This window comes from Carettochelys insculpta, chromosome 7 (assembly GCF_033958435.1).
Source record: "Carettochelys insculpta isolate YL-2023 chromosome 7, ASM3395843v1, whole genome shotgun sequence".
NCBI lineage: Eukaryota > Metazoa > Chordata > Testudines > Carettochelyidae > Carettochelys > Carettochelys insculpta.
Window position 1 is genome coordinate 10,698,084 of NC_134143.1, and position 14,406 is coordinate 10,712,489.

Sequence of the window (14,406 nt, forward strand, 5' to 3'; positions counted from 1 at the left end):
CACACACGGACACAGTGACAGACAGGCAGATAGACAGACAGACAGACACACACACACACAGTGTGGCTGGCATTATGGAAGGCTGTTTACAAGTAGCTCAGGCACCCAAGGTGCAGGAGAGGAGTGGCACAAACCCCAATAGTCTGCATTGTCCTCCAACACACCACAGAATAATGCAAAAAGTATGCCATAGCTTAAATCTCAGTGACATCCAGTTCACAATTCAGGTGCTTTTACAGTGCACCCTTCAGAACTCGCAGGCACTCAAGTGTATTTTCAATGTTAGGATTGCACCTCCCTCATCTGTCACCCTTGGGATCTTAGCAGTCCTGGATGAGGGATTTTGCTGGAAGAGGGGTGGCTTATGCCCTTTGGGCTCCCCTTCTGTCCTCCAGCACATTTCCAGACATCCTGCTAGCTCCACAGATCCCTGGCCACTCCCGCCCGTGGCTCCCCTGCAGCTCCCTGGTCTGTGGCTTCCCAGCCCCACAGCTCCTCTGCCCAACACCTTGCAGTTGCTTGGCCGCGCCTGGCCCCACAGCTCCACCATCCCACAGCTCCCCTCAAAATTTTGAGGAGTAAAGAAACTTTGAAGTAGCATGGGCACTTTAAAGTAGTCATGGCTACACGCATGCCAGCTTCCAAGTTTGACAATTTGAAATTTCTGGGGCGGGGGGGAACCACCGGGGGGGAGGAGAGAATTAGCTTAATGAAGTGTTGCATATTCAGCACAGCACTTCATTAGTAATCAGGGTAATGGTAGATTACCATGCCCTCTTCGAAGTTGGAGACAAGTGTAGACAAGCCCTTGGAGTAGTCCAGATATCTAAAGAGACAATATATAGGCAAAGCACAACAGAGGCAAAACCTGAGGAGTGAGTAAGAGGAGTACACTACATATAGGACATAATATAACAGTTTTAGGCTCAGAGTTATATCGGAGGCCCTAACACAGCAATCTCAGGCTACGTCTACACGTGAACGCTACATTGAAATAGCTTATTTTGATGTAGCGACATCGAAATAGGCTATTTCAATGAATAACGTCCACGCGTCCTCCAGGGCTGGTGCCGTCAACGTTCAACGTCGACGTTGGGGAGCACCACATCGAAGTAGGCGCTGCAAGGGAACGTCTACATGCCAAAGTAGCACACATCGAAATAAGGGTGCCAGGAACAGCTGCAGACAGGGTCACAGGATGGACGAGCACTTCCGGGGCAACAGCTAGCCACTCCCTTAAAGGGCCCCTTCCAGACACACACAGCCTGCACAGCATGCGGTTTGCAGAGCCATAGGCACGCACACCTCGGGGAACGCAGTCATGGACCCCCAGCAGCAGCAGCAGCAGCAGCAGCAGCAGCAGCAGCAGCAGCAGCCGCCAGAGGTCCACCCAGCCGCCCCTGTAGGAGCAGTGCTCACCCTGCTCGATGCCATGCACGAGGCAGCTGATCACATCCTAGCCACAGAGAAGGAGCTGCCCACAGGGGAGGAGGAAGCAACCCCAAACCCTGCAGCCCCCCGCCCCCCTACTGCCGGCTGTGGAGCTACCCCACGAGCACCGACTGGTGGAAGCGGCTGGTGCTCGGAGAGTGGGACTATGACCGCTGGCTCCAGAACTTTCGGATGAGCCGACAGACATTTCTGGAGCTCTGCCAGTGGCTTGCCCCCCCACTGAGGCACCAGGACACCGCCATGCGGCGTGCCCTCAGTGTGGAGAAACGGGTCGGCATCGCTGTTTGGAAGCTGGCCACTCCAGACAGCTACCGATTCGTGGGCCAGCAGTTTGGCGTCGGCAAGGCCACCGTCGGGGCTGTCCTCATGGAGGTAAGAGGACCCACGATGGGAGGGGGAGGCAGCCCTGGTAAGGGAGGGGAGCCCTGGCAGGGGAGGGCCACACACACCCTGCACACCCCTCATTGGTGGTCTCCCATGTGCTTCCCCTGCAGGTTGTCCACGCCATCAACGCCCTGCTCCTCCACAGGCTCGTGCGGCTTGGGGACCCGGATGCCGCCATCGCGGGGTTTGCCACCCTGGGCTTCCCCAGTTGCTTCGGGGCTCTGGATGGGACCCACATCTCCATCCGTGCCCCGGAGCACAGTGGAGGACGCTACTTAAACAGGAAGGGCGACCACTCAGTGGTCCTCCAGGCCTTGGTGGACAGCCGGGGCCACTTCCTGGACATATATGTGGGCTGGCCTGGCAGCACCCACGACGCCCAGGTATTCCGGAATTCGGGCCTGTGCCGCCAGCTGGAGGCGGGGACCTACATCCCCCAGCGGGAGATCCCTGTGGGGGACACCACCATGCCCCTCTGCGTCATCGCAGATGTGGCATACCTCCTCTGGCCCTGGCTCATGCACCCTTACACAGGCCATCTGTCAGCCAGCCAGGAGCGCTTCAACATGTGCCTGAACCACACACGCCAGGTGGTGGAGCGCACATTTGGCCGCCTCAAAGGGCGCTGGAGGTGTCTCCTCACCCGCCTTGATGCGGGCCCCACCAACATCCCCCAGATTGTGGGCGCATGCAGCGCCCTCCACAACCTCGTCGAGAGCAAGAGGGAGGCATTCTTTCAGGGCTGGGCTGTGGAGGCTGGCAGGGCCGATGTGCAGCCACCTGCTGCCCCCAGTTGCCAGGTGGACCCCGGAGGGACCCGGGTTCGGGAGGCCCTGCGGGCCCAGTTCGACGAAGCTGCGGGGTGAACGCTGGCAGGCCCCCAACTGCACCCCCCCATCCTCCACAACACTCCCTGCCCCTACACCCACACCACAGAGCACCCAAGAGCACCCCCCCCACTTTTCTTGTAAATAAAAACAGACATGTTGTTCGTGAAACCAGAAAACGTTGAACTCTTATTATTATCATATTATCTACAGCCAAAATAAATATTATATATATATATATATATATATGTATTATATGATGAAAGGAAAAAAAAAGGGAAGACAAGGAAGGGGAGAACTATTTACATGGGGGGGGCAGGTATCATCATAACATAACAGGGGTCTAATACAAACTATTTACAAAAGACAAGTGATGGGGATATGTACAAAGAGGGAGGGGGAGGGCCATGTCCTGGGCCCCGCACCCCCTAATGTCCAGCGCTGGGGGTGGGTGGCCACAACCCGCGCCTCAGCCTCAGCCCTGGCCAGGGCTGGCTGGGGGCTGGGCAGACTGGGAGATATGGCCGGCGGGTGTCAGCAGGCCTGAGGTCCCCCTCGGCGGAAGGGCCCTCGGTGGCGGATGGCGGTGTGACGGCGGGTGGAGCAGCAGGTGGAGCAGGCAGGGCGGGCAGAGCAGCGGCTGGCATGGCATGGGGGGCCAGGTAGTCCACGATGCGCTCGAAGGTGCGCATAAAGGCCCCCCATGCCTCCTGGCGCCAGGCCAGCGCCTGCTCCTGCAGTTCGAGGCGCTGCTCCTCCACCTGCAGGCACTGCTCTGAGACCTCCAGCTGCCGCTGGAGGATCGCCAGCAGCTGGGGGTCCGTCGCCGTCCGGCAGTGCTGGCTCCACCGTCGTCCCCGCCCTGGGGCTGGTCGGTGCTCCACCGAGGGGCTGGCCTAGACTGATGGCCCTGGTGGGCTCTCCAGGACCACTGACACCTTGCCGGCGCTCTCCAGTCCCTCCGATGGTGCAGCTGCGGAACACAAGGGGGGAAGAAGAGTGGAGACAGCCATTAGTGTGCGCCCCGAGCCGTGGCCCTTGTCCCCCCACCCCTCTGCTGCTGGTTCCCCATCCCTGTCCCTGGGAGATGCTGCTGCTGCTGATGGGTGTCCCACCCCCTCCCCCTGGGGGACCCTAGGTTCTGCTCCCCCCATCCTCAGGGATGGGGCATGGCACTGTCGTGCTGGGGGGGCAGGGGCTGATGCGCTCTTCTGAGGGACATGCCACTGCTGTCCTTGGGGCCATGGTCATCTGGGCATGTGGAGGGCCCTGGTCATGTCTGTTGCCCCCGCCCCTCAACCCCGGGGGTGTGCACCAGGGGGGTACATACCTGATGGTCCGCTCCCACGGTTGGGGGACACCCGGTGGGCGGACGCCCTGCTGGAGCTCCGGGACGGGATGGTGATCTGGAGCCCCCCATCGCTGGAGGAGGATCCCCCCTCCTCCTCCTCCGGTGCCTCAGGGGTGGGCTCCTGGGGGGGCCCCTGGGGTGCGGGGCATACCTCCGGGGCGGACTCTGCCTCCAGGGCCTGCTGGGGCTCGTCGGCTGATGTATTAAGAGTGGCCGGAGGGGAGGAGGTGTGGCGGGGGCCCAGGATTTCCCTGAGCTCCCTGTAAAAGGGGCAAGTGACGGGGGCGGTCCCAGATCGGCCGGCCACATCCCAGGCCCAGGCGTAACCCTGCCGCACTCCTTCACCTTACTCCTGACGTGGTCAGGAGCGTGGGCAGGGTGACCCCGGGTGGCCAGGCCCTTGGCCAGCCGCGTGAACGCATCCGCGTTCCGCCTCTTGCTCCCCATTACCTGGAGCACCTCCTCCTCACTCCAGAGCCCCAGCAGGTCCCGAAGCTCAGCCTCCTTCCAGGAGGGGCCCCGCTGCCTTTTGCCAGGCTGGCTGCCGGGCTGGAAGCCCTGCCTCCCCTTGGGGGGGGGTGCCCTGGGGGCACTTGGGGGCCTGGTGGGCAGCCATTGCAGCGGGGGGCGGGGGGCCTGTGGCTGCAGGGGGGCGTGCAGGCTGGCCGTTCAACGTCGAAGTAGGGCGCTATTCCCATCCCCTCATGAGGTTAGCAACTTCGACATCTCGCCACCTTACGTCGATGTCAACTTCGAAATAGCGCCCGCCACGTGTAGCCGTGGCGGGCGCTATTTTGAAGTTGGCGCAGCTACTTCGAAGTAGCCGGCACGTGTAGACACAGCTCCAAAGAACAGTGCTTTCGCGTGACTTGTAGCAGCATTTTGCAGAACTTTTCTAGGCTATGTCTACACTAGAGGGTTTGTCAACAAAACTAGCATTTTGGTGACAAAAATCCAGGGAGCATCCAGATTCCCAAGGCATTCTGTTGACAGTAAATTGACAGAACTCTGTGCTTTTGTCAACAGCCTTATCCCACTCCCCACCCCCCCCAGGAGTAACACCTCTGTCAACAGATTCTGTGGACAGAAAGCCTGTCTGCACCTTCAGGGGGGCCCTCTGTCAACAAACAAGGCTTCTGTGACAACAGGCAGCCCAGTGTACTGTGCTTCCAATTGGCCGTTCTGGCAAGAGCGTGGATAGGCAATTCTGCCGCTCTCTGTTGACAGAGCTGATCACTCTTGCAATCCGCCTGGCAATATGGCTGCAATCTGTCAACAGAAGTTTTGACAGAAGATATCTTCTGACAAAAACTTCTGTTGGCAAGTCGCCAAAATCTAGACCTAGCCCAAGAATGCAATCAGTCAGTAGGGGAGTGATACACTTGCTCAAGAAGTTAACCTAAATTATTTCATCTATAACTGTTTGGAATTCAGGTTCAGAGGCATTTTATTCATAACATGTTAAGCACAAGCAGGAACTTAGTCTTTTTTTTTTTTTTGACTGTAACAGAGGAAACAGCAGTAGTAATTCTATTTGGGTTCCCTAGCTGTAGTGTGCATCTTCCCCCACTTTTACACTTGGAAGGCCTATGCCTTTATTACTACAACCACCTCCTTAGATTAGGGTTCTTTTACAGCTTTATAACCATCAATTTCCTTTTCATGCTGTTTAATTTTTGGCATTTAGTCACACAGAAGTAGGAAAACCGCAGTCAGTTTCATTTTCAGATGCCCAACCCTGCTAAATCGCCAAACAGCATCAACAGGACCTTTGACTGAAATAAAAGGAGAGTCAAACAGCAGAAGTACTTGTTATGTGTCCTATCAGGGAGAAAAGGTACAATACATAAAATGGTTAAAGAATAAAAAAGGATCCTGGGCCACAAAGGCAGGCTGTAACTAGAGTTCTCAAAACAAGGATGGAAAACTATATTATCACTACTGTCCTCAGCACAACAGCCTCCAGAGACAAGTTTTCCGGGATAAGAGAATAACCTATACTGTTCTGCCACTCTCTCGGAGAACTGTGTTGAAAGTCATTTCTTCAGAGGAAAATTCTTGGCAAGAGAAAGTAAGAAGCAGAGGAGTGATTTGCCAACCACATCTTACGCTCTCCGCGCTTGGTGGGGCGCTTGGTTAGGCGCTTGGTTACTATGCCTTTGGGTAAATACAACACTACAAGCCTATCAAGCGGCCCCAGAAACTAGCCGTGTATAATCATTTTGGAGGACTTGTGGGAGAAAGAGAGAAGAAAAAAAATCCCCGTAAATCTTACAGGTTGTATCTAGTGACGATAATCCCCCTTTCGCAGCAGCTGGGCACAGGAATCTGAAAACAAAACGATACTTTTTAACTATCTCCCCTCTCTGCTTCCAGAAGCGGAGCTTAACTACCCCCCCCCCCCGCACCGCAAGCACCTTAAAATTCGTTGCAAAACACACAGCCGGCAGCACTGTCCTCTAGTGCAGTGAGCCTAATGGGACGCCCACACCTATCAGCCACCTAGAAGGACCCGGGACCCAAGGGACCAGCTGAGCCGGGCGTTCCCCCACCGCTTTTGGAATCCCACGCTCCCCCTCCCCAGTTAGCTCAGCCGCTCCGGCTTTAACCATCTCCTTATATGGACACCAGAATGTCTGACGTCATCCCAACTCTGGGATACCAACTCCTGTGCAACCAAACTCGGTTGGGAAAAGCGGGACGGAGGCGTTGGAATGTTGATGGACGCGGCACTACAGCCAGTGGGAGCCGCTGGCAAGGCTCCGCCATTGGGTGGAATCGGGGAGTGGGCGGGCAAAGAGAGGGGTAGGTTGCGTGGGTTGAAAGCCCCACCCTAGCTGGGGGAGGCGAGTCAGTGCAGTGGATCGGCGCTGCCGAGTGAGAAGTGCGGTGCGCACCGCGTTCGAGTCCCAGTGCCGGGAGTTTGCCCGACGCTAGGAGTTTGTTCATAGTTCGGGCCGCGGCCCCCCGCCTTACCAGCGCCATGCCAGTCTTTCACACCCGCACCATCGAGAGCATCCTGGAGCCCGTGGCGCAGCAGATCTCCCACCTGGTCATCATGCACGAGGAGGGGGAGGTAGACGGCAAGGCCATCCCGGACCTGACAGCCCCCGTGGCCGCGGTGCAGGCCGCCGTCAGCAACCTGGTCCGGGTGAGTTTGGGGCGAGGGCAGCCCAGCCGGCCACCCGCCAACGAGGCGCTGCGGGGACTAACCGCTCCGCCTTGAACTTCCTTCCCTGCCCGGGCAGGGGCGGGAGGCAAAGGGTCCGAGGCTCCCGCCTCAGCGTCTCCGGTCACCCGTCAGTTTTCCCTTCCACTCTCGTTCTCCTCCTCAGTGTACCCAGGCGCCTGCCTCAGGGAGTCCAATCATCCGTCTGCTGCCCGTCCACCTCCTCAGCGCACCTCAGCTCGCTCCCGCCTCCTTCTCAGTGTGTCCGAGGCACCCGCCAGCTCACTTCCCCCGCGCAACTCCCGCCTCTTCAGCGTTCCCAATTACCTGCCGCCGCCAGCTCCCATTCTGGGGTCTCCGGTCATCCCCCGCCCCAGATTTCCCCTGTCCTCTTACTCAGTGTGCCGCCTCACCCGCCAGTTCCGGCCTCCTCCTCAGGGTCCGCTGGCTCCCTCCTGCTCAGGGTCTCCAGTCACTCCCCTGCTCCAGTCTCCTCAGAGACAGGTGAGAAATCACAGCACCAACCACAGTGCCACTCACTCTGATTGTGCTCCACCAATCCTTCTCTGCCACTGGCACTCTACAGCCCCCGCTTGAGGGAGTGGGGAGGCAGGTCCAGTTCCCCTGTTCCTTCTTTTCTGTCGCCAGGGTTTATAACCTTTCCTCAGCTATTAGCACTTTGCATCTATAATGTACATGCACATAACACACATACAGGGAACTCCCAATAACTTGATCTTTTCTGCAAGAAAGGTGCTGACCTCTTAGGTGGGGACAATGTTTCAGTTCAGAAATCATTGGCTCTCACATCACAAAGCTTTCCTGCAGTTTTGATTTTAAAAATGAATCAGATTGTTTAATTGTTTGCCCATGGAGTTGTTTTGTGAGTTCTACTGATTGTACAATAGCTCCAAATGCAACAGTTGTTTAAGATCTTAATGGCTTAAAATCTGATCTTGTATTTTGTGTACTCTGTTCAGAGGCAGTAATGCACCATAATTATTGGAATCTGCATCAGCCTCTCCATATGTTAAAGAACACATTTTGAAACAGCTGACAACTGTTTTTGACCCAAGGATGCACTATCAATCAATCTCTTGTTTTTATCCATAAAGCATTAATTTCTACTTTGTAGATTGCTTTCTCTCTAAATATGTGCAAGTGCTGCTTTGACATGATAAACTGTTTTTTTTTAAGTGTGCAAATCAGTAATGCTACTAGTGTTTGTCATAGAGAGGATTACACAGTTAGCATAGCCATTGGTATGTGTGGAGTCAGGACTTCTTGTTTGTTTCAGATAAAAAAGACGGGACTGTGTTTTTCAACAGTGAGTTACTGCACGCAAAATGCTAACTGTACCTAAGAGACAATTAAAATCCATTGTAATATCTGATTATTTTGTTTTCAATCATTGCTTCCAGGGCGTCCTTTTCATGGTTTACACTGGCGCTAACTGACTTGTTTCTTGGATGTCCAAAAGACTGGAGAGCATTAAATTTTTTTCATTGTATTTAAAACACTGATACTAAATTATATCTAAAGAACAACTACATCTGTTCCTCGATTTACAAACTTCTGATTTACAAATTTTCACTACAGGTGTACAGACAGGCAACAAAGGTGCAGCTTTTGCTTTCTAAATCATTAGGCTGATGTACCATTTCCTATCTCTGTAATCACTCCCTCGAGATCACATGTATCTTTTGTGTATCCATAGCTTCCTTTATAAAAAAAGATTAATTACTACTCTATCACATTAAATTCTTCATTTTGATCATTAATTTTTTTAAGATGCTCATGAAAAATTAACTTTTTTACTTTGTCAGCATGAATTCCATAAAAACTGGAACACGACTCTTTTCCACCTTCTAAGCCTTTGTCTGAACCAAAAATCCTGTTGTGGTCCATTAAAAATATTTTTATACCACTTTTAATGTGATACTGGGGTAGGACACAACATTTTCTCTGGTAGTCTTTACTGTATTTCCTTTGTAAATATTTGATGACTGTTAATTGACTGTTATACTGAGGCTTCAGAAAATGAAACAAATTCTATTAAAGATAGAATGTCATGCCAAGTGGGACTCACCTCCAAGCTGAGACTAGGGGACTGTTGGGAGATAAGGAGGATTAAAGGAAATGTGGATCATGCAGTTACATGCCACGGTAATTCCCCAGGAGTGCCATACAGTACTTATTACTGTGGTTTTAGTAGTGATAGTCCATCGATCTGATGATGACAAAGCACAGGACCTGTGCGTGAAAGCTTTTTAAGTGGTAGAGCCGTTGCACGGGAGCAATCCCACTCTCTTGACCTTGGAAGCCAGGCACCAGTGGTACATCGAATCGTCACGACTGGTAACTTCTTTGGTTACAGTGGATGGCCTCGATGTCTTTCGTGCCTTGTCAAGTTCTTCACTTTCCACAAAGCGTTGCAGAACTGCCTTCTTGGCTGGTGGATCTAAATGATCTCTTCCGCCCAGTCCTCCGGAACTGACTTCACATGCTGGGTAGGCACATCCGAAAATTCACTGAGGGTTTGAGCCCCATCGGTTACGCTCACCTGGTTTGGCCGGCCTGCCGAAGCCGTTGCCCAGGGTGTGGCCACTGCGCATGCTGCAGCTACTTGGAGCCACAAGTGAGAGCTGAGTGACAGGCGGGGACCAAAGTGGATGGACTACCCCTGAAGGGGTACAACAAGTCCCTCCAACAGAGGTACTACCCCTCCCTGTAAACCCCCTACACCCCAAAACTGTGGTTTTAGTAGAACCACGCAAATCTGTGCATATCTGTATTATGTCCACTGACGTTGTTTGGGGATCAGACACGGAAACAAATTTTGTACCTATGTAGGTCTTCAGGTATTAGTATTCATTTCTAACTTGGAAGTTTTGCTAACCTTATACATTATAGTAGGATCTGTTACTGAAAGAATCTTGGGAACAGTTTTAACAGTGGTGGTGTATTATCTGGAATATTTGTGCTTTTTATTTAGATCAGAACAGAGTTTTAACAATAGTGGTGTATTGTCTGGAATCCTAGGTGTCTGAGGCAGTTTTATGCAAATTTTCTCTTCTAGAAGAATTTTGTAGTGAAGTTTTCTGTCACTGTATTTAAGCTAGTTTGATTTCACTTCACTGTGCAATAGTTTTAGTGCAGAAAGGCTGGGTCTACACTTGCCCCCAACTTTGAAGGGGGCATATTAATCAGGGCAACAGGAGATTGCTAATAAAGTGATGTGGTGAATATGCAGCACTTCATTAGGCTAATTCTCCGCCGGGGCAACTTCAAAGCGTCAAACTTTGAAGTGACAGCATGCACGTAGCTGTGGGCACTTCAGAGTGGCACGGGCACTTTTGAGGAGTAAAGGCACTTTGAAGTAGTGTGGGCACTTCAAAATGCCCGCAGCTACACGCATGCCGGCGCTTCACAGTTGCCGCAGGGGACATTTAGCCTAATGAAGTGCTGCATATTCACCACAGCACTTCATTAGTAATCTCCCATTGCCCTGCTTAACATGCCCCCTTCGAAGATCGGGGCAAGTGTAGACAAGCCCACAGAGTTTTATCTGGATAAAAGTAGATTATGGTGGTGAAAAAGGGTCCAATAATGAGATTCTTTTGTTCTTGTAAATTAGCAACACTTCATCTATCCTGTGTTTTGGGCTGTGGATGCAGGAGGCATCCCAGCTTCACTTAACATTTGCCCATTAACTATTTGTGGTATAATGAGTATTATTTCTCCCTTGTGGCCATGTGGCTTTGGCTTTTTAAAGAAATACAGAGCTACTAGAGGTGGTGTTGAGTCAGAAATGTTCCTGAAAAGAATGTGCCTTAGCTCAGTGTTGTGGAGGAAGTAATTTGAACATTGTTTGATGTGAGATGCTCTTCAAAGTGGAATTTGTTTGATGGGTACACACCTGCTTATGGGGGTAGGGTGGGGTTATGGGACAATTGCCATGGGCCTCTTTGGATTAGTGTCAGAGCAGTGCATGGCTTTGACAGCTGTGAGGAGTGGTCTGGGCAGCACTAAGGGCTGCCAGCCCTGGGTCATGCCTCTTCTGCCATCAGCCCTGCTCCTTCCGTGGGTGTGGAACCACCTACCCCCCGGCCCATTACCATGTATCCGATGATGGTTGTTGGCCCTGCTGGATGTTATGGAACCCATGCTGGAGAGCTTGAACTGCTAGATGGAAGCTCCACCCAAACAGTTCTTTAGGAACTTTGCAGAATTAAATGTGAAGGCTCAACCAGCATCTTGCTCCATAAAAAAGGAAGAAAATCCTTGGTAGACTCTTAAGGAGAGAGGAAGCTCTTGTGAACTTACACTATTCCTATTGCAAAACAAAAAAGCTACTCCAAGATAGGCCCAAAAAAGCCAAGAACAGAACACCACTGGTCATTACGTACAGCCTCCAACTCAAACCACTGCAACGCATTATTATAGACCTACAACCTATCCTTAATCAGGATGCCACACTCCAGAAGGCCCTAGGTGACAGGCCTGTTCTCTCCTACAGACAACCTCCCAACCTTATGAGGATTCTCACCCACAAGTACAGTCTATACTGTAGGAACACCAATCCTGAAACTTTTCCTTGCAACAAAGCCCGCTGCCAGCTTTGTCCACATTTATTCTGGAGGGGCTATCACTGGACCTAACCAGGTTATTCACAGAATCATGAGCACATTCTCATGTTCCTCAACTAACATCATATGTGCCATCATGTGCCAACAATGCCCAGATACTTTGTATATTGGACAGACTTCAAACTCTCTTAGACAAAAAGTTAATGGGCACAAAACAGACATCAAAGCACTCCTGATCCATAAACTGGTCAGCCAGCATTTTAATGGAGTGGGCCATTATGTTAAGGACTTAAAAGTTTGCGTCTTACTGAAGAGGAATTTTCACAACACTCTTGAAAGAGAGGCTGCTGAACTCTCTCTTATATTCAAATTGGACACATTAACACGTGGTTTGAACCGGGATGGAAATTTTCTGGGTCGTTATAGGGGCTCATTTGCATACTTGGCTTAATCTATTTCTTGACTGCCCCCCCCCCCCGCCTTCAGCCCCTCTACTCTCTGATTGGCTCGTCTTGATAATTTTTTTTCTGATTTGTCCACCTTGATTACTTTTTTTGGTTCTCTGTGCCTTAAATATTGAGTCTGTTCTGGTATGGCTATGGTCTGAAGAAGTGGGTCTGTCCCACGAAAGCTCGTCACCTATAAATTATTTTGTTAGTCTTTAAAGTGTTACTTGACTGCTTTTTTATTTTGATAATATATAGACGAGCATAGCTTTCTCTCTGTTACTGTTCCTATTGCAGTGAGAACTAGAATGATTAGTAAAAGTTTATTGATCTGGTTGTGTTGTTTTTACTCAAGTTTAAATAAAGTTTTTTGTCAAACCCAGAAGTTGACTTAGTCAATTGGTAGTACGTAGTCCGTCGTGTCCGATGATGACGTCTTGAGCTTGCACAGGCTCATCGGTTGTGGACTCGCATGTGGCTGAGGAGTCCAAGCTTTGAACGGCATGGGTATTCACAGTGGGGGCAAGGGAATTGTCCTGGCTCTGTTGGTGTGGCTGCTGCTGTTGCTTTCTTCCTCTCATGAGCATCAATGAGGCATACGCGTCGCTGCTCTTCAAAGTTGTCATATGCGTATCGTATGAGAGCCCGCCAGCCTGTTCTGTCTTTTGCATGCTGCTCTAGCTGATCTGGTTTTAAACTAGCATGAGCAATGTTGGCCTCCACTCAGTCTTTATATCTCTTGCGAGGCCAACCTTGATTCCTTTTGCCTGGGAGAGTTCACCATTGGTTAGGGATTCCTGAGTCCTCCATTTGTATGACGTGACCTGTCCAGCAAAGATGGGCTTTCAGAATCATTGTTTTGATGCTCATGGTTCCTGTTCTGTCCTGGACTTCCAGGTTCGTAACTCTGTCCTGCCATTTAATGTGCAGTATTGACCTCAGGCTACCTGTGTGGAAGCGCTCCAGCAGTTTTATATGTTTTCTGTACAAGGTCCAGGTTTCAATTGGTAGGTATTGAAGAAATCTGCAGAACCACTGAAACAGTCTGAAAAGTAAACAGTGGACAACAGTCTTCTATTTATGCGTAAGTTTCCTGAGAGACAGGTGGAGAGAGAAAAAAGCTGTACTGCAAATGTGGCTGATTGAAAATGTAAATGAGGTGTTAATTTGCATATAGTGTACCTCATTTGAATAGAGGCAGTCACTCGCTGTTTGGAAGTGCTGTTTTTGAAAAAAAAACAGCTGTGTAGACAGTGTTCCTTCAAAAACAAACCCTGTTTTTGAGAGATGCCTACTTCCTATTTTGTTTTGGGAAGAAGGGATCTTTTTGAAAACAGGGTTTGTTTTCTAAGGAGCCCCATCTACCCGGCTGTTTTTTTCTGAAAAGAGCACTTCCAAAAATGTGCTTGCATAAGAGTACAAATCTCATGCCTTATTTGCATAAATCTGCGCTTCATGTGCATTTTCAATTGGTAGCATTTGAGTGTCCCTTCCAAAAGGGAGGGGCCATGTAGACACAGCTTAAATGTATCCCTCACAGCTAATAAAAGTGAAGATGGATAAATCCTATGCTCAGACTGAATTTTTTTAATAATTGCATTCAAGTACTAATTTGTGCTGGGTTCTGGACTTCTATTAGTATTTACACACAAGTGATTCATAGATTTAAAATAATTGTTTTGCATAATCGAGAACATATCTTTTAGCTTTTCAGCAACAATCCCAAATGAGCAGAGAAGGTTATTATTCATTAGTAAATGTCCCATGAGAGGTTGTCGATATCTTGGCCTGCTGAACGTCTTCCACTTGCGCTGCCTCAGGCGCATCCTTGGAATATCATGGAAGGACAGAGTGACCAACACTGCCATCCTCAAGCAAGCTGGAATCCCAACCGTGCACACCCTCCTCAGGCAGCATCGACTCCGCTGGCTTGGCCACGTCCACAGGATGAACGATGGAAGGATTCCAAAACACATCCTGTATGGTGAGCTAGCCTCTGGCAAAAGACCTCCCGGACGCCCCCAGTTGTGTTACAAAGATGTCTGCAAGAGAGACCTCAGAGAGGTAGACATCGAGCTGGACAACTGGGAAGATCTAGCAGACGACCGCAGCAGATGGAGGCAGGGGTTACACAAGGGCCTTCAGAAGGGCGAGATGAAGATCAGACAGCTAGCAGAGGAGAAGCGAG

At 50.9% G+C, this 14,406-nt stretch overlaps 1 protein-coding gene and 1 long non-coding RNA gene across 6 annotated transcripts in view; one reads left to right on the top strand and one right to left on the bottom strand.

Moving 5' to 3' along the window:
* Positions 1-2,831: 2,831 nt before the first annotated feature.
* Positions 2,832-7,119, bottom strand: LOC142015994 (uncharacterized). 2 transcript variants are annotated; one of them, XR_012646254.1, is made up of 3 exons: positions 6,991-7,119; positions 3,994-6,342; positions 2,832-3,636 (listed from the first exon to the last, which is right to left on the bottom strand). It is a non-coding gene; the product is annotated as an uncharacterized LOC142015994 (long non-coding RNA). The 2 variants fall into 2 exon arrangements; XR_012646253.1 differs by lacking the exon at positions 6,991-7,119 and adding an exon at positions 6,432-6,790.
* VCL (vinculin) overlaps positions 6,894-14,406 on the top strand; it is a 104,265-nt gene continuing 96,752 nt past the window's right edge. For all 4 annotated transcript variants that reach the window (XM_075000005.1, XM_075000007.1, XM_075000006.1 and 1 more), the window contains exon 1: positions 6,894-7,165. In XM_075000005.1, the coding sequence (XP_074856106.1) occupies positions 6,998-7,165 (168 nt within the window). In that variant the 5' untranslated portion in view covers positions 6,894-6,997. The remainder of the gene's footprint in view (positions 7,166-14,406) is intronic.